Source organism: Triturus cristatus, chromosome 1_2, assembly GCF_964204655.1.
Source record: "Triturus cristatus chromosome 1_2, aTriCri1.1, whole genome shotgun sequence".
Lineage (NCBI taxonomy): Eukaryota > Metazoa > Chordata > Amphibia > Caudata > Salamandridae > Triturus > Triturus cristatus.
In genome coordinates, this window is record NC_140580.1 from 863,334,870 (window position 1) to 863,352,824 (window position 17,955).

Sequence of the window (17,955 nt, forward strand, 5' to 3'; positions counted from 1 at the left end):
AGAACGGAATTACATTAACTTTTGGTGAAAGACAGAACAAACTTTAAGAGCCTAGTAGAGACTATATACTTTATAGCTGAACACCAGGCCACCCATCCAATATCCTCCAGCAAACCAGACAACTGTGGTTGATATCCCCGCAGCTGGACATTCATCTCAGCAGGTAGGAACGGAGATTCCAAGCCCAAGGCTCAACACCTGGAATTCACTTACATCTTTTCTCAGATTTGTGGGCAATTTTACAGAAAACTGTCTCTCAAATATTCAGTCCTGCACGTGACTAAATGCTGTTCCTTCGTTTCAGGCCCCATAGGATTTAGTTATGTGCTAAAATATTTCTGGGGTTATTTTCTTGCATTTAGTGCATTTGGCTAATTAGTTTGGATCAGACTTATGTTTGTTTTATAACTAGAATGATTTACGTAGAGATTCACATTTCTAATTGAATAGATAAGCTTAAAAAAGTACACATAGTGCTATCCAGGGCTTTTACATTGGTTTGAAGCATTTTCTCCACCACGAGCATCTTAAATCTTATATGTTGTGCAGTGTGGTGTAGAGTATATTAGGGACCAGATTACCGAAAACAGAAAGTGATGTACAGCATGACCTGAACCCAAGTCTCTACATTCCAATGCAGTAATTAATTTGTTTTCTCTGCGTTATAATTGCAGAATAGTTTAAAAACTCTAGGTCATTGCAGCATAACACTCTGCATAATTAAGCGTAGTTTACTGAAACTCTCCTGGGTGTTTTTTTTTACCCCTGCTGCTAATAAATCAATCACTGCCATCCATAACATCCTTTCTGGCACACATCAGGTGCTCTAAAACATTTGCAAAATAACATCATGTGTCCACTTACAGAGAATCTGTAGACAAAGTGATCTGCTCCATTTTCCCTTCGCTGTTCTTCCTCATGGTCACTTGGAAAAGATAAGGGCAGGACAAGCTGCGGCTCAGAGTACCTGTCCCAGACTTGATTGGGGGAGATGACTGAGGATCATTAGTGTCTATCTTGTCGACTGCCAGCTGATCCATTTTGGCGTAGTCCATCACCACATAGCTCTCATCGCTGCACAGGAAAGAATTTAAAGCACATGTTGAAAACGGGCTCCTATACCACCTATTTGTAGTTTTTAAAACATCTGCCTGCTACTTCATGCACAAAGGTTTCTCTTCAGTTGTTCCCATGAAATAGTGTTGCACCAAAATGCCATCACATGATCTAACTTAATAGAACTGCAATTTAAGAATATGACTTTTACATAACCCTTGCATTGAAATCACTTGCCAGGACTCGTCATTTAAGTCAACCATAATTAGATTACAATAACAGTGATTACAGAGCAAATGTTGACAGCAGTTTGAATTGCTGCAAGCAGAAGATCTATCAGCGTTAGAAAGCAAGTAAAATCTTGGCCACGAAACAGGTTCCGTTTCATAGCGCTTGAGGGTAAACCGTGTTGTAGATATGGCACACACCAGGAACACTAATAAACCGGTGTGTTTTAAAGGACACCCATATTCCACACTTCGCTTCATATTATCACTGCACTGGAGCTGCTGAACTAATGAGATCTATGTTCCAGACAATAGGCGGATCGAGGGACAGATACAGGATTTTGTTAGATGAAGAAGCAGCATACTGCTGCCCTACGTATAGTTGGAGATGATGGAGTGCAAGCTACTGTGTGGTAGCATTGGTGCTCACAGGGTAAAGGCAGTACTGAGGGGGGAACAGCCTGAAAGTGTTAATTCTAAGGACTGAGACAAAAAATAAATCAGATAATTTGTTCACTTTGATATACTGAACATGTTTCGGCCAAAAGAGGTTTCTAGTGCACATAAACAGTCCTCTACAACCCAACACCTGTGTTTCTCTGTGCTTTCATTCACTATGCCTCAACAGTGTTATGTGAGGAAGAGGTTACAGAACCTTCTTATAATCACTTCAGGGACTAAATGCTACAGACATGTTACCACTTTAATCATTGTTACAGTACAGTTCAGTAATAACAGCAACCATCAGGCTCACTCATGTAACTGAGAGAAGTGCCGGAGAAGGACCCATGTTGAGACCCAATGAGAAATCATTCATATATATTTGCGTTTCTCAATGTGTCCCCATTTCAATACTGTACTCATCCTGAGGGATAAAGGTGTAGATATGCACTCCAACTTATTTGAATAACTATCCCAAACAGAGAATTGTAGGTGTAAGCATCCCGTAAGCTTGAATGACAACCCTGAATATATATTCATTGCACAGCGTCAATGGTCATTGTGTAGGTATGGTCAGCCACACTTTCAATTGAAAATACTTAATTTCCCTATAACATTTGAGCTCGTGGACACATTTGCAACACACTTGGCAATCGCTTTGTGTAGCCAGATAAGCTCCAGTATGCCAATTTTTCATGCAGATCAGTGCAGAGGAGAACATTTTTTTTAAAGTGGGTTCATGGGCAATTCTGTTTTCACATTTTAACTCTCACAGTAAATTATGCTTTCAACTACAGCCCAAACTGATAAATTGATTTACACCAGATTTTGCATGAAAGTAGTAGAATGTTTGTTTTGTTGGTTTGGTGTTAATATACTAAATAGTTTTTGAGGTACAAGTGTTTTAAAAAGTTGGCAAGTGTGCTTACAGTAGTCTGCTCCCAGCGTGCAAGAGAAGAAGAAATGCTCCCGCCCGCTGGGAGCCGACGTTTCATCTCGGGCAGGGAAACAGATGAAATAATTCCTCCTGCATTACTTGCTGCTCCCTGCATGCGGAAACAATGCTGGCTCCCGCTGGAGGCGGGGAGAACGGCCCTCAACAAAGAAGCAGTGGGTGCCCTGGGTGGGCTCTAGGGCACCCACCATTGACTGACTAGCCATGGGATGAGGTCCCTGTGGAGAAAACCAGCCCAGGGAGAGGGGGCTGCGTTCCCCCTCCCCCTTTAATGACTGACCAAGCCCTGGGGATGGGGTACCCGGGCCGAAATTAGCCTGGGGAGAGGGCAGAGTGGCCTACCTCCCATACTAACAATTGCCTAGGCCCTGGGGAGGGGTCCTTGGGACCAAATTGGCCTGGGGTGGTGGGCCACATGTCCCCCTTCCCCTTATTTTTGATTGTCGCGCCCTGGGAGATGGGGTCCTGGGCCAAAATCGGGGAGGGGGATGCATGTCCCTTCCCCATTTACTATATGGATGTGCCACGGTGGACGTGGTCGCAGCCAACCACCCTCCACCCCCATGGGCACGGGGTTGGGTCCCTGTGGCCAACCCCTCCGCTGAGCATAGCCAAGGGCTGTGCCCAGTGCAGGGTTGGGTGCTTGCGGGGGGTTGGACGCAGGGGCCAGTCCTCACAGCCAACCCGCTTCACATGCAGGCAACCCGGGAGAGAGGTAGTTCCCGCTGGGTGGGAGCAGATGTGTTTCCCTGCCTGCAAGTGTGCGGGCAGGAAAACCACTGTGCCCCTTCGGTTGACTCTCTGAGACACAATGTAAGAGCCAGCATCGGGGATGGGGTCCCCGGGGCCAATTGCTGGCTCATGGCGGGAGGAGGGGGCATGCGCACCCTCCCCTATTAACTAATCACCAAGAAACTTTGCATCATCAGCCAATGTAGAAAATGGAATGGGTTTGAATAGAATAGGTCTGCAAAGTGCTGCGAAGATTCCTCAAACAGTGGCAACGTTTAATTTAGTTATCTATCTATCTAGGGTCCACAGGGCCCAAAAAGGCTCAGGGTAAAGGGGGCGCCTCGTCCAGGGCCTGCATACTCTGGTGCCACTCTACTCTGGTCTGCACCCTTCTACTGTAAGCCACTCCAAAACACCCTATTTCACAGCACTCTGCTCTGCACCACTCTACTGCTACTGCGCTCTACAGCACTGCACTATTAGCTACTATACTCTGCACCACTCTACACTATGCCACTGCACTCAACACCCCTCTACTCTACTTTGCACCACTCTCCTCTAGGCCAGTGGACTCTACTTCACTGATCTGTACACCACTACACCACTGCACTCTACTGTACTATGCACCACTCTGCTTCATTTCACTCTATCCGAGTGCACAATATGCCACTCTACACCACTCTACTGTACGCTATTACACTCTACTCTTCACCATTCTGCACCACTGCAATCTATGTGACTCTATTCTATCCAACTGCAAGACAAACTACTCGCCCTCCATTCTAAGCCACTCTACTCTACTGCACTCTACCCCAGTGCACTATATGCCATTCTACTATGCACGACTCTACAGCACTGCACTCCACTCTGCACACCTTTAGTGTACACCACTGCACTCTAATCCACTTGACTCAATGCCGCCCCACGCCACTCTATGCCAGTCCACTCTGCGCCACTGCACTCTACTCTGCACCATTCTGTCACTGCACTATACTCTGAACTGCTTTACGCCACTCAAGACAGTGCTGCTCCACTGCACACCACACTATTCTACGACATTCTTCTCTACACTGCTGCACTTTATGCCACTTTGTTCAGCTTTGTATAACTGTACTCTATGCCACTGCACTGTACATCACTCTATGCCACTGCACTCTATGCTACTCTACTCCACTTTGTACCACTCTACTCTATGCCACTGCGCTCTGCCACTGTACACCACTCTACCCCACTTCACTCTATGCCACTCTACTCCATCACACTCTACCTCAGTGCACTATATGCCACTCTAATCTGCACCACTCAACGCCACTGAGGATAATGCCATTGCACCCTGCTTTACGCCGCTGCTAGTTACTCTGCACCATTTTACTCTGTGCTACTGTACTCTACGCCACTCTATTCTACCCCACTTCACTTTACGCCACTGTTCTCTACTCTGCACCACTCCAAGTCACTGCAGTCTACTGTGCACCACTCTACATCACTGCACTCTTTATCACTCTACTCTACAACCTTCAAAGCCGCCCTACTCCACTGTACACCAGTGTACTACACTGTACTTTACTGCACACCACTTTTTGCCATGCCACTCCATTATAAATTATAGAGAAAAATAAAAGAACATACAAATTCAATGAAAAAATACAAAGGTTGAATATAAGTTATAGTTAGGAACACAATAATTTATTTCTATTGTATTATTTATTTGTATACAAAACCAACTTAAACTACACAAACATTACAAATTCTAGTTATAGTTAAAATTTAAAGTTATCATTTTCACACCACCAAAACCTAATATAACTCAAGCACCTGTGAACAGTGTTGTGAACTCGATATGCAGACTAAGTGAACAACAACTCCCCACTTTACCATGCATCCTTTCATATTAAATCACTTATACCACATTAAATTATAGCATCCATAGCAATACTCATGACATATCAAATTACATCATTTCAAAGAACACTGTGCATAGTCAGGGGCAAGTTTAGTAAAATATTATTAGAATTCCTAACTAGAACGTCACTTTAACCTATGCTTTCATTTTTTTTTTTTTATGTAATAGAAGATGTCCATTACTGTGTTTGCAGCTTAGGGCTGTGGCCAGGCCCTGCTACCACCCTACAGCCTGCTGTGCACAGCCTTTGGCTGTGAGTGGTGTGAGGTTGGGTTGGCCTGGCCTTGTAACCCCCACCAATCCGAATGGGCACACACTGATAACTATGTGATTCAAGACTTTAAAGGGTGTCATTATAAATAAGGCAGACCAACTCGCTTTCTCAAAGGGTCAGAAAGAAAATGATTTGACAACCACTTCCGCTCTTGCCTGCTTGGTGTGGTGATGCCATCATACATGCCCTGTGGGATCTACCTTCCCTCCAAACATGTAGCCCGTGGCCCTCCTCAACTAAACGACTGCCACAGGCAAGGACAGGAATCTTTGGTCTCCTTTAGCAGAACTCTATGTCAACTACTGTTAGTGTCTCCTGAGAACCACATGTACCCACTGCCCTGTGACATGTCTGGCCCTAAAAGCCCTCATCTCCCCATTTATTGTTCATTCCGTAGCCTGATTTCACCTGTGGCTCATATCCTACCTCTTCTGTCCCCTGTCACCTCTGGACCTCCTGTTCAACTGTTCCTTGTCATCTATGGCTCCTCCTACCTCCCCATAATCCTGTCTCACCTCTGGTCCCCCTTACAATGTAGAATAGTGTTTCCTCTGGCCATACTCCCTCCTGCTGCCTAATGTCTCCTCTGGTCCCACTCCCCCTCGCCCACTGATTTTGCCCCAATCTCCTCCTATCACTATACTCCTCTCCTCCGCCTCTCAAAAGATCCCCGTCTCTACTGCCCCCCTCCCTTCATCGCCCAATTCCACTCTACCTCCTCCTGCTTCTTAGCACTATTTCATATCTGGCACTCATCCACCAATAGACCCATCTTACCACAGGATCCTATGCTGCCCTATAAGTCTTTTGCCTCCTCACGGCCTCCACTCTGGCCCCTGTAGCCAGTGTCTCCTCTGGACCCCCAGTTCTCCATTAGCCCATGTCTCCACAGGCCCTCTGACCATGTCACCTGGGCTCCCATAACTCTGTGTCCCTGCAGGAAAGCAGAATGTCTGGGGCCAGACAGCAACGTTTTCGAACTGAAAATCTGCAGAGCTTTCATAGCTCTAGGTTAGAACATTCAAGGACATGAGGCGAGGCAAAGGAGTTTGCCCACAGTAAGGACCGTGAGAAAGGCGGACCACGAGTTTGGTGGATTTTATGCTTCGCATCGGAATTCATTTCTGTTTCTGGACTTTTATATACAAAATCAAACAAGGAATTATGCTGAAAACGGAAAAACAGAGAAATATATATTTATTTTTGCCAGGTTCCCTATATCGCACAACATGTTTTGGTACCTTTTCTTCTTAGTTATGATCAGGACGTCATTGAACAGGAAAAGGTAGCAGCTCGGCCTTCCAAAACCTTTGCGGAAAATTCCTGACTCCTCAATCAGCGTGAGCTCCCCTCGCTTCAGAAGCCAACGAGATGCGGATATCAGCGGGAAAGGCTGGAGGAAAGAAAATGTGACACTGATACGATGTGTCTGATAAATTCATCTTTATCTATGTATGTCAATTACACCTTATCAAGGAGCCCCAAGTTGGGAAAAACAAGTCAGACTGCTGAACATGTCTAACACACCTTTGTCTATTGTTTGACAAAGGCAGGGTTAAAGAGACTAGGCTTTGAAATAAGGACATTCACATGACGTTTTTGAAATCAGTGAAGATAAATGTGCAGTCCCATCACTCCCCAACCCGCCACTCAAAAATGAAATGCATAGCCAATACTTAGCATAAGCAGGAAAGTGATGAAAGTGTAACAAATAAGAAAGGTGATCATGAAATGTAGCGCATAGAGAAAAAAGTATGTAGACAGAATTCATCTAGTTTTTGGGATATCGTCAAACTTCCGTACTATATTAATTCTCTTCAATATCCCTAGTCAGACAGATGACAGGATTTCGAAACAACAATATCTCCTTACACACCGATGTTTCATTATCTCATTTTTGTAAATTGAAGAACCTGACATTATTGAACAGTATGCTGAATTCTGGGGATAATTAACTTTATGGCTGTGATGATCATGCTTAGTGGCCAATGTCTGCAGTTCAAAAAATATGTTTAGGTCTTGTAAAGCAAAAGAAGATTTGCTTCAAAATCCAGGTCCTGCTGATCTCATGAGGTCAGACTCAGACGCAACACAGTTAAACAACGGCGTTAAAATCGTAGAAAAGTTTGATTGTTTAGCCATAATCATAAATGCTTCTTGATGAGTCTAAGCTACTACTACTTTTGAAGACTACAACATAATAGGTTGACTAACAAGAACACGCATTTGCAATGCAATAGGTCTCGCATTTGCGAGACTTTAAGCTATTGGCATTGTAAATGACAATGCCTTTTATTGATCTGTTTTGATAATTAACACATAAATAATAGGCATTGTCATTTACAATGCCAATAGCTCAAACTCTTGTAAATGCAAGACCTATTTCACTTCAAAGAAACGGCCGTCATTGTCCTGGGCTGCTTGGAAAGTGAAAGCGTGCATGGCACCTGAATGTTGGAGGAAAGCATGTCGTGCCTGGAGTAGGAGAAACTCATTAAAGAAAAGGCATACCTTTTAACATCAGAAGTAAAAGGGCCAGTCCTCATGGGAGATTACAAATGAAGACAAGGCGGTACTATGGAGGGACTAACAAGCCTATTAACAAATCAGAAGCCAGCATTTACAAAGGACAATGACGCAAGCCAATGAAAAATATGGGCGGAGAGTGGGCGGAGCTTCAAGTCCATACTCTAATACAGCATGGCTCGCCGAGAAGCACCTGTGCTGCCCAGACTCGACCTAAAATTTTTGCATTATACCTCACTGGAATTTCCTAGTTAGCCCCCCTCACCAACCATGATCTATAGAGTAAACTATTAAAGAGGTGGCAGTGAACAAACTGCTGTCACACATCCAAATAAAGAAATATATTTTCGAAACAGCAAGGCCAAAGGGAGCAGGTGGTGCTATATCATTTGGTGCATCACCATTAGAGGTGGAAGTACAAGATGGCTGAAAGCTTCCAAGATCTACAGTTGAAATGACAGAACCACACACCTACTTTCATATGCACACACCTGCCGCTATAAGCCAGTTAGTAGTGCATACAATAAATTCATCTCCATACAGATTTTTTTTTTTTTAAATGGACAACAGAGCACCATGTCAAAGTCCAAATACATCAATGTGCAAAGGGGATATCATGTGAAAAGATTTACAGTTCATGCAAAAGATAGCTTCCAAAAAGCATCCAGCCAACATGTGTTTGCCCCCTTAGTGACTTCTGCAAGGGAGTAGAACCTCTGTGCGTCAGTTGTACTTGAAGAACTGTACAAGTGAATAACGCTGGCTCCAATGGTGGAGTTGGGTACTCCGCAGTAGAAGAAGAGATGGTTGTTGTAGTCAAAAAGAGATATCAGCGAATTAGACGATGTAGAAGGTCCTGATGTGTGATAAAAATTGTGATAATATTCAGCTATTGTCACAATGTGGTCTAGGAAGAAACGTAGTGGTTTGTAGTTTCTGGAAGTCTCAATGGTAGTATGGTTTAATGAATAATTAGTGGTCGAAGTCCTGCTGAACTCTGCTTATACTATCATTGTGATTTATACACCACTTAAAAGTTATTCTTTGAATCAGTCATATTGGATCTGGTGGAATCCTTATTATCTTAACTGGTAAAACTGTGATTGTAAAAGGCTTTCAGTGATGGTTCAAGGGATACCAGGATTTGCACTTAACATGTGGGAAGGTTGTATGAACTTCAGTTAAGTCAGTTGGCTTTATCCTCATCACATGTCAACAGTCATAACATGAACCGGCTGATCGCTTTGAACATCACCCATAAAATGTCCTCCTACTGTAGCGAGATTGGTCTGATTAAGTGCCGGACTGCTTTAGGATACCAAGACAGGCCACTTAGTAGGATAGCCCGAGCAGCCAAACCAAGTATTACCAAACTTTTATCAAAAGACTGACAAGGTCTCATATTGTTCAAGCCTGGGAAAATATCCAAATTCCATCTACTTTGGGTGAAACTGCAAAGGTTTATCATCCTGTGCTCTGAACAGCATCAGGTGAAATAGCTCCTTGGCAAGTTGTGGTCCTGAAATTTACAAATCTTTTAAGTGAATGGCATTCTACTGTACAAAGAAAACAGAGCGCTTTCAGACTCTACCCAGATAGATTATTGCAAGGTAGAGCCCTAGTTTTAAAAATTCAAGACAAATCGAGCTTGTATGCACAAAATAACAACCATGAAGTCATTTAGGACACATTCCTACCTTGATCTTGCCAAATTCCAGCTGTGTCTGCAAGGTGTACATCTGCTCCGTCCTCTCCATTCTGCGTGCCCCCTCGTTGCATTTCCTAACCAGCTATTACAACAGAAAAACAACCAATAAGAACTCCTTTTTACAGACTTTGCCACAAAGTACATATTTTATAGAAATGTCTATGTTTTTGATCCTTCCCTTATTAGTAGAAAATGAACCCAGTGCAACAGAAAGAACAATCATAAGGTAACGTTTTTAAATGTAGCGCATGCAACCGCAGTTTTGTTGTTTAGCTCTGAGAGGTGATTTCATGAAACAACAGCATGCATTTCATTGACCACGGAAAGGTGAAAATGTATCCTACCAAAAATTCAAGCTTATAACCCACACATTACTCCCAGGTGAGATACACGGACTTGTACTCCAACTACACATTATATTATTGAAGAGTTCCATGAACACATGGCCAGAAATCCGAACGCTCAATGCATCTATAAGGGCATGAAAGTCAGAGGTGACTTGCAGCATTCTTTAAAGTATAGAGTTGAGCATATGCTATTCGATATATAGTAAGTGAAGAACCCCTCCCCTCCCCCCTGCCTATCTGTGGGCTTTGTTTTGCATCTGTCAGGGAACAGCGGAAAGACATGTTTTTTTTTTTAAGTGTAGGAAGGTTGTTGCTAATTGCCCTGGGCCTGGTCGATATGACCAGCTCCTTTTGTCACTGATTGGCTGTTAAAGGAATGATAGCCTCTACTTTCACTCATAGCCTTGGGACGCCGCCTAGCCACCGCCTTCATGTACAGAGACGAAATGGGGCTGGGATGGTGTACGTGGAATCTTCTCTTTTTTGTAGGTTGTTTTAACTTTTGCATATAGGCCGAACATGGAGGAGGCAGAGACAAGCACAGGGGCTGAAAGCTAGTACTCATGTGTAATAAGTTTTCTCAAGTGAGTAGTGAGATCATTCTCTCATTACAGGCGTGCCATGAATGTATTAAGCACAAAATGATCAGCAGTCCATGGAAAAAAAAAACATAACCCAAAAGTAGCCGAGGACCTTTAGCACAACTTGATAGCGTGAACGCAAATAATCACAGAGGAGAGCTGGTGGCAAGGACTACACGCTCATCGCAAGGATGGAAAGGAGCAGGGTCTTACCTTGCTGATCGCTTTCAAGCTTCGGGCAGTGGCTTCATACTCTGGAGAGCACGGGTCGGTTTTCTGACAAATCGTCTAGAGAGAATTAATAAACAAACATGAATTTCGTGTACACTTAAATGACTTGTTGGTAATCACAAAACGCGAATCTTTTCTGCAACCCTATTTTCTTTCACCCAGGTCTGCAGCCTGCATACATACACAATTCACCATCACTCATATGGCTCTATTAAAATGCCGCACCCGTCCATCAAGCGCACACCACTGTGGTAACAGGAATGGGCTCAGCAAAGATCAGGTCTACTGGAGTGAGTGCAAAGACTTTGCGAACCTGTTCAATGCTCTAGGTGGTGAGTGAATACTTCTTTGCACAACAATGTGGCACTTTTAAAATGACATGGAGAGAAATGTTCATCCCTTCCTAGCGTACTTATTTTTGCTACTGCATTGGCTCTTGTCGGGTACAATCTATGCAGGATGCCTACATGCAGGAAATCAGAAAGACTCATTTAATGAATTCACTATTTTGTGTATTTTTTATGGTTGAAGATAACTTTACAAAACTTTAATGAAATCTTTAACTTTTACTTAAACTATGAAATTATACATTTACTTGGCAATATACATTTTCTAAAGCTTTATTTTATAATGGGTAATTCAATTTTGCTAACATGCCTGTGAGCCCAAAGCTGTGTCTTCTATTCCGCCACATTCAGACATTGGCATGTCAGATTCCTTTTAGTCAGGGTCTAGCAGAAAAGGCTTATAGGTCAAGTCAGTATTTTTTCCCCGAATTTACATGTGCACTTGCATTTAGTCCTGAAGAAGTTCGTGCTCACAGTAACTGAAATGTACTTATCGGAACAGCTAAACCAATTTTCGCCATATTTCCTTAATTAGTATCCTTCAAAAAAGTTGTCACGATTAGGTAATACATTTCTCTTAATTTTATGAAATTGCCTTAGAACCTTTTCGTGCAAATGATGTATTCTTTTAACGTTATTTTGGCTTGAAGTACTGTTTTCTTTTAAGAATTGTTGCCATTGTGTCTTGACCTTTGCCCCTGCTAATATACCAGGAATGGGGAACAACCTTTACAACGCAACTTTTACAACGCACTACCATTACAACGCATTTTTTACAACGCATAATCCATTACAACGCATGACATTACAACGCATGACACTACAACGCATTTTTAAAAACTACCTTTACAACGCATTCCATTACAACGCATACTACCATTACAACGCATACCATTACAACGCATAATATTACACTATACTATCCAACACTTACCCTACTGATGCACCCCCTGGAGTTAGAATAGTAATTTTTACCCCTACACTATCCAACACTTACCCTACTGTTGCACCCCCTGGAGTTAGAATAGTAATTTTTACCCCTACACTATCCAACACTTACCCTACTGTTGCACCCCCTGGAGTTAGAATAGTAATTTTTACCCCTACACTATCCAACACTTACCCTACTGTTGCACCCCCTGGAGTTAGAATAGTAATTTTTACCCCTATACTATCCAACACTTACCCTACTGATGCACCCCCTGGAGTTAGAATAGTAATTTTTACCCCTATACTATCCAACACTTACCCTACTGATGCACCCCCTGGAGTTAGAATAGTAATTTTTACCCCTATACTATCCAACACTTACCCTACTGATGCACCCCCTGGAGTTAGAATAGTAATTTTTACCCCTATACTATCCAACACTTACCCTACTGATGCACCCCCTGGAGTTAGAATAGTAATTTTTACCCCTATACTATCCAACACTTACCCTACTGATGCACCCCCTGGAGTTAGAATAGTAATTTTTACCCCTATACTATCCAACACTTACCCTACTGATGCACCCCCTGGAGTTAGAATAGTAATTTTTACCCCTACACTATCCAACACTTACCCTACTGTTGCACCCCCTGGAGTTAGAATAGTAATTTTTACCCCTACACTATCCAACACTTACCCTACTGTTGCACCCCCTGGAGTTAGAATAGTAATTTTTACCCCTACACTATCCAACACTTACCCTACTGTTGCACCCCCTGGAGTTAGAATAGTAATTTTTACCCCTATACTATCTAATACTTACCTTAAATGTAATTTAATATTATGCGTTGTAATGGTATGCGTTGTAAAGGTAGTATGCGTTGTAATGGTAATGCGTTGTAAAGGTATTTTTTAAAAATGCGTTGTAGTGTCCTGCGTTGTAATGTCATGCGTTGTAATGGATTATGCGTTGTAAAAAATGCGTTGTAAGTGCATGCGTTGTAAAAGTGTGCGTTGTAACGTCATACATCCACCAGGAATATCGATCGTGGTACCAGTGTCTCAGAATAGGCAGAGACTATGTAAATTAGTTCAATTTAGATGAATTGAATTCTTACACCTGGGGCACCTCTGTCATAAACAGTGAGAAAGGCATGCTTTTAAGTAGTATTTGGAAAGCCTTTGAAAGTTTTCTCAGGTCACGATGTTGTATATGCTGAGGCACTTACCCGCTATAAGTGCTTTGTCTCCTGCCCCTCTTTAGGGTGTTTGCACATTCTGTTTTACTCTTGGCTTTTTCTAATACCCTCTAATGGACTGGGATCCTACTCTTTTGCCCATCACAATTAATTATCATTTCCTGTGACACAAACACTGGGTTAGTAACACTGAGAAAAATGGGCTATTAAGTTGCTCAATAAAAATGTTTTAACCTTACAGTTTTTAATTCTCTACAGCATTACACATAGCAATTGCTGTGTGTTAACCATTGAAGAAATTATCTACTTGTGCCGGTTTGTATCGCTTATTCAAAATATATAGAATGTGTAACATATCACAACAACAGTAGAGGATATTTTATTTGGGCTTTTTCATCTCAACTAACAAATCTAGAAGTGTTTTGATTCTCTTGTACCTATACAATCGCACTTAACCCACATTTGTAGTTTTTTTTTTAGCATTATACAGGGACTGTGTTCAAATATATTGGTTTTTAGGTCTCGCCTGACCCAGCGCATGCGCTGGTCTGGCGAGACTTATTGAGAGGGCTCCAAAAAGTGCTACCAGGACAGCCTAGAGCTACAGTGCATGTGCGCGGGCGCGCGCGCCGCGTTTTACCGCGATTACTTTCACTTTCGGCCGCTTTGATGTTTGATTGTGATCGCGATCGTGATCACTTTCACTTTCGCGGCCGCAGGGCCGCTTTGCATAGCCAATAGGTCTCGCTTTTGGGACCTTATAAGTATTTAGTTACGCAACTGTTGCATGGCTAAATACTTATAAGGTCCCAAGGCGAGACCTATTGGCTATGCAAATGCTTGTTTACATTTGTTTCAGTTTCTTTTCTTGTTAGTATTCATATATCTGTATACATTTATCACATTACAGCCCTGAAGAAGTCCACATGTATGTGGATGAAACACATCTGATTTTTTGATACACATTGATGATGCAACAATAAAGAGAAGATTTTCAACTACTTCCGGAACTCTGTGGGTATATTTGGAATTAGAATTAATATTGTAGAAGAGGTGCACCTCTGTTTGCTTTGTTTACATGCTCCTAAGTAGTATTTGGAAAGCCTTTCAAAGGTTTCTCTGGTCACAATGTTGTAAATGCTTTGCAATACCTCATAGTCTGCTGGTTGAATGTCCAATATTTTTTAGGAGAAGCTGTGATTGGTACACAAGCTTACAACTTCCAAATAACTTGTCTTTTGCACTAGAGGAGGGCTAATACCATAATATTTTGAGACATGAACCTTAATCTGACTATTTTGATAGGGCTGCCAGTCCAGAAAATTAGGAATTTAGAAATCAGAATTTTAGGAATTGAAGGATGCTCACTATGGCTCCAAGCTTGTGAAAAGGGAGCTGTAGAGGAGCCCGAAGGTCTGAGAAGCAGCAAGTCAGGCCCAGGATCCCCTAAGAGATAACGCTTAACATTAGAAAATTTCTCAAAAGAAGCAAAAAGAGGTACATGTTCACCTGAATGATGTCCAGACTCTCCATCCTCTTAAAAGCCATTGTAAATACAGTTATGTGTGCTTATCCTCACCCAAGAAGAATTTAAAAGGAGGAAATTGGTGATGTAGGAGGTTAGTCTTTGAGGAGCTAAGACAACATGACTTCAAAGCACACAAACACATTGAACATCAAAAGAAAGACAAGTAAAAAGACAAGCAAAGCAGAAAAGGCTGGTGAAGTACAGCCTAGTAATTCTTCATCCACAACTAGAAGGCGGTATGTGCTATTACGCAATACAATGGTAAGCAGGAAGAACTTCCAGGCTTATGGAGGGGGCGAGAGGAACTAAAGAGGGGAGTGCACCCTCCCGTGTTTTAACACTACTTAACCAAAAAAGTACTCCCCAATAACTGAATCACCAATAAGTGGTCGGAACGCTTAGAACAATCCCTAAACTGTAATTGCGTGGCAATCCCTACGTGAAGCTGCTACAGGAACACCACTACTGAGTGGGAAAGGAGGCAAATCCTTTTATTTTATATTCCCTCACACACCCTAGTGGTGTCATGCTTCATCATCGGGAAACTCTGACGCCTAGAAGTCAGGGTGGGCTCAACCAACTTTCAGGGAGCTCTTAGGAAGATGTTTTTGGCCAGGGGGATAAAGATTAAAAGCCCACCAACAGATCCCAGTTTCCCTTTATTCTTGGATCTGCCGGGGGTAATAATAAAATATAAAGATAGGGTCGGTAGGGATATTATGGTCCTAAGACCCTATAGCCAACATGTTTCAGTCCGTGTTAGCCCCATAAAGGGTGCTGGACTTTCTTCAGGGCGAGACTGTGTGCCCCCTGGTATGAGTAGTAAAGAGAATTTCCCTATTCTACTTTTTATAAGGGCAGATAGCTGCTCCTTATTATTTTAGGACAAATTTGTCTCCTGTATTCACTCCATCTGAGAAGAGAAAAAGAGAAGAAAGAGACACCACACACCATTGTATTTAGAGTTCTAGATTGTTCATATCTTCATGTGTTTATGTACATTTAACCTGTGGTGAAAGGCTTTCCCAATGAAAACGCAGAGGTTGCATGTGAAATCAGCACTAGATCTGATATTATTATAAAACCAGCAGACAAAGGTGGAGCTACGGTGATACAGAGCACCTCAGCCTACAGAACAGCCTGCATCAACTTACTGTCAGACACCAAATACTACAAGCCTATCTCCAGAGATCCCACTTATCGTCTTAGGAAACCTATAAGTACTTTGACCACTGAAGCACTGGACCAGAGCTGGATAAATAAAAAGGAGCATGAATTCTTGAATTGTGAAGATCCGAGAACACCGGTCTTCTACACAATACCTAAAAATCACAAAGGTAAAATTCCACCACCGGGGAGGCCCATTGTATCCGGGATTGATTCCCTTTTAGAACCTTTATCAAAATACACTGACTGGTTCCTCCGTCCCCTAGTTACATGCATCAGGTCTTACATACAAGACACCAAACACTTACTGAATGTCCTACAAGATGTCACATACGATCCAAGACACAATGTCTTCGTGTGTTTGGATGTGAAAGCATTATATACCAGTATTCCGCAGGACGAAAGCATTCGAGTAATTGAAACACTTTTACATTAGGAGGAATGGACCTGGGATGCCCCAATCAGTTGGGTATCACACTAATAAGCCTAGCATTAAAGGAGAATTTCTTCAGGTTCGAGGAGCAATTGTATCTACAGGTCCACGGTACATCGATGGGCAGCATGTTCGCGCCCAGTATAGCGTGTTTGTATGTTGGACAACTAGAAGAAGAACATGTCTGGACCTCGAACCCCTATTCTGACAACATAAAGGGATGGCGGCGCTATATAGATGACATCCTGGTGATTTGGGAGGGTGACACAGCCACCGTGGCCAATTTTCATATGTGGATAAATCAACTCAATCCACACCTGAAATTTACTATGTCCCATAACCAAGAACAGGTGCCATTCCTGGATGTTAAGCTTGGTGCAAAGAACGGAGGGGTTACCAGTTCCCTCTTTTTAAAACCAACAGATAAAAACAGTTTATTACATTTTAATAGTGCTCACCCCCGTGCTTTAAGGGAGAACCTGCCGGTGGGCCAGTTCTTAAGAATACGCAGAAATTGTGCGGACCTTAATGAATACAAAGCGGAAGCAGAAAATCTGGCAATAAAATTAGAAGAAAGATCCTATCCCAAGAGGATTATTGACAAAGCGAAGAAACGATCCCGCAACACACCTAGGCCCTACTAGAATCACACCAGAAAGAGGAACAGGACACACTTATATGTGTCACAACTTTTAATGCATCATCCAATGACATTAAAAAAATCATTAACTAAAAGTGGACAGTCTTGACCTCAAATAAATTGAAATTTGAGAAACCAATGTTCTCCTTCAAACGGAACAGGAGTCTCAGGGACTCCCTTATACACACCGACTTCAGGAAGACTAAAATAAAAACAACACCAATTAACACTATGGAACCAACCAGGAGTCATAGGTCACTACCCATGTGGCTCCTGTGTAGCTTGCCCTTTCACTGAACACACAAAAGAAATAGACCTAGGCATGCAGTACGCATGGGAACAACGATCACACACAAATTGTAACACCGATAAGGTAATTTACCTCATCAAATGCCCTTGCCAGCTCATGTATGTTGGAATGACGGGGAGAAAAATAAAAGTGCGCATCAGTGAGCATAGAAGTACAATCAGAAGGGAAATTACATCAACTAGACTCACTGCTCACTATATAGAGTAAAAACACACAGACACAGACTTGTAGTGGACAGTTATCGAGAAGGTGAAGGGTGATGGTGACATATCCAAAATCCTACTCGAACGAGAACAGCGATGGGTGTATAGACTCAGAACCCACATCGTCGGACTGAACGATTCAATACCGTGGAACCAGCTTAACAAGAATAGGTAACTGACTGTATATCTACATCTCATGATATGGAGCGGATGCCAA

General features: G+C 42.5%; 1 protein-coding gene across 3 annotated transcripts in view; it reads right to left on the reverse strand.

The window, feature by feature from the left end:
• The window catches only part of ARHGEF16 (Rho guanine nucleotide exchange factor 16), a 267,432-nt gene that overhangs the window by 40,070 nt on the left and 209,407 nt on the right, over positions 1 to 17,955 (reverse strand). For all 3 annotated transcript variants that reach the window (XM_085609144.1, XM_085609149.1, XM_085609136.1), the window contains exons 9-12: positions 10,964 to 11,038; positions 9,812 to 9,904; positions 6,830 to 6,981; positions 865 to 1,074 (exon numbers count right to left, since the gene is read on the reverse strand). In XM_085609144.1, coding sequence (XP_085465270.1) covers positions 865 to 1,074; positions 6,830 to 6,981; positions 9,812 to 9,904; positions 10,964 to 11,038 — 530 coding nt within the window. The remainder of the gene's footprint in view (positions 1 to 864; positions 1,075 to 6,829; positions 6,982 to 9,811; positions 9,905 to 10,963; positions 11,039 to 17,955) is intronic.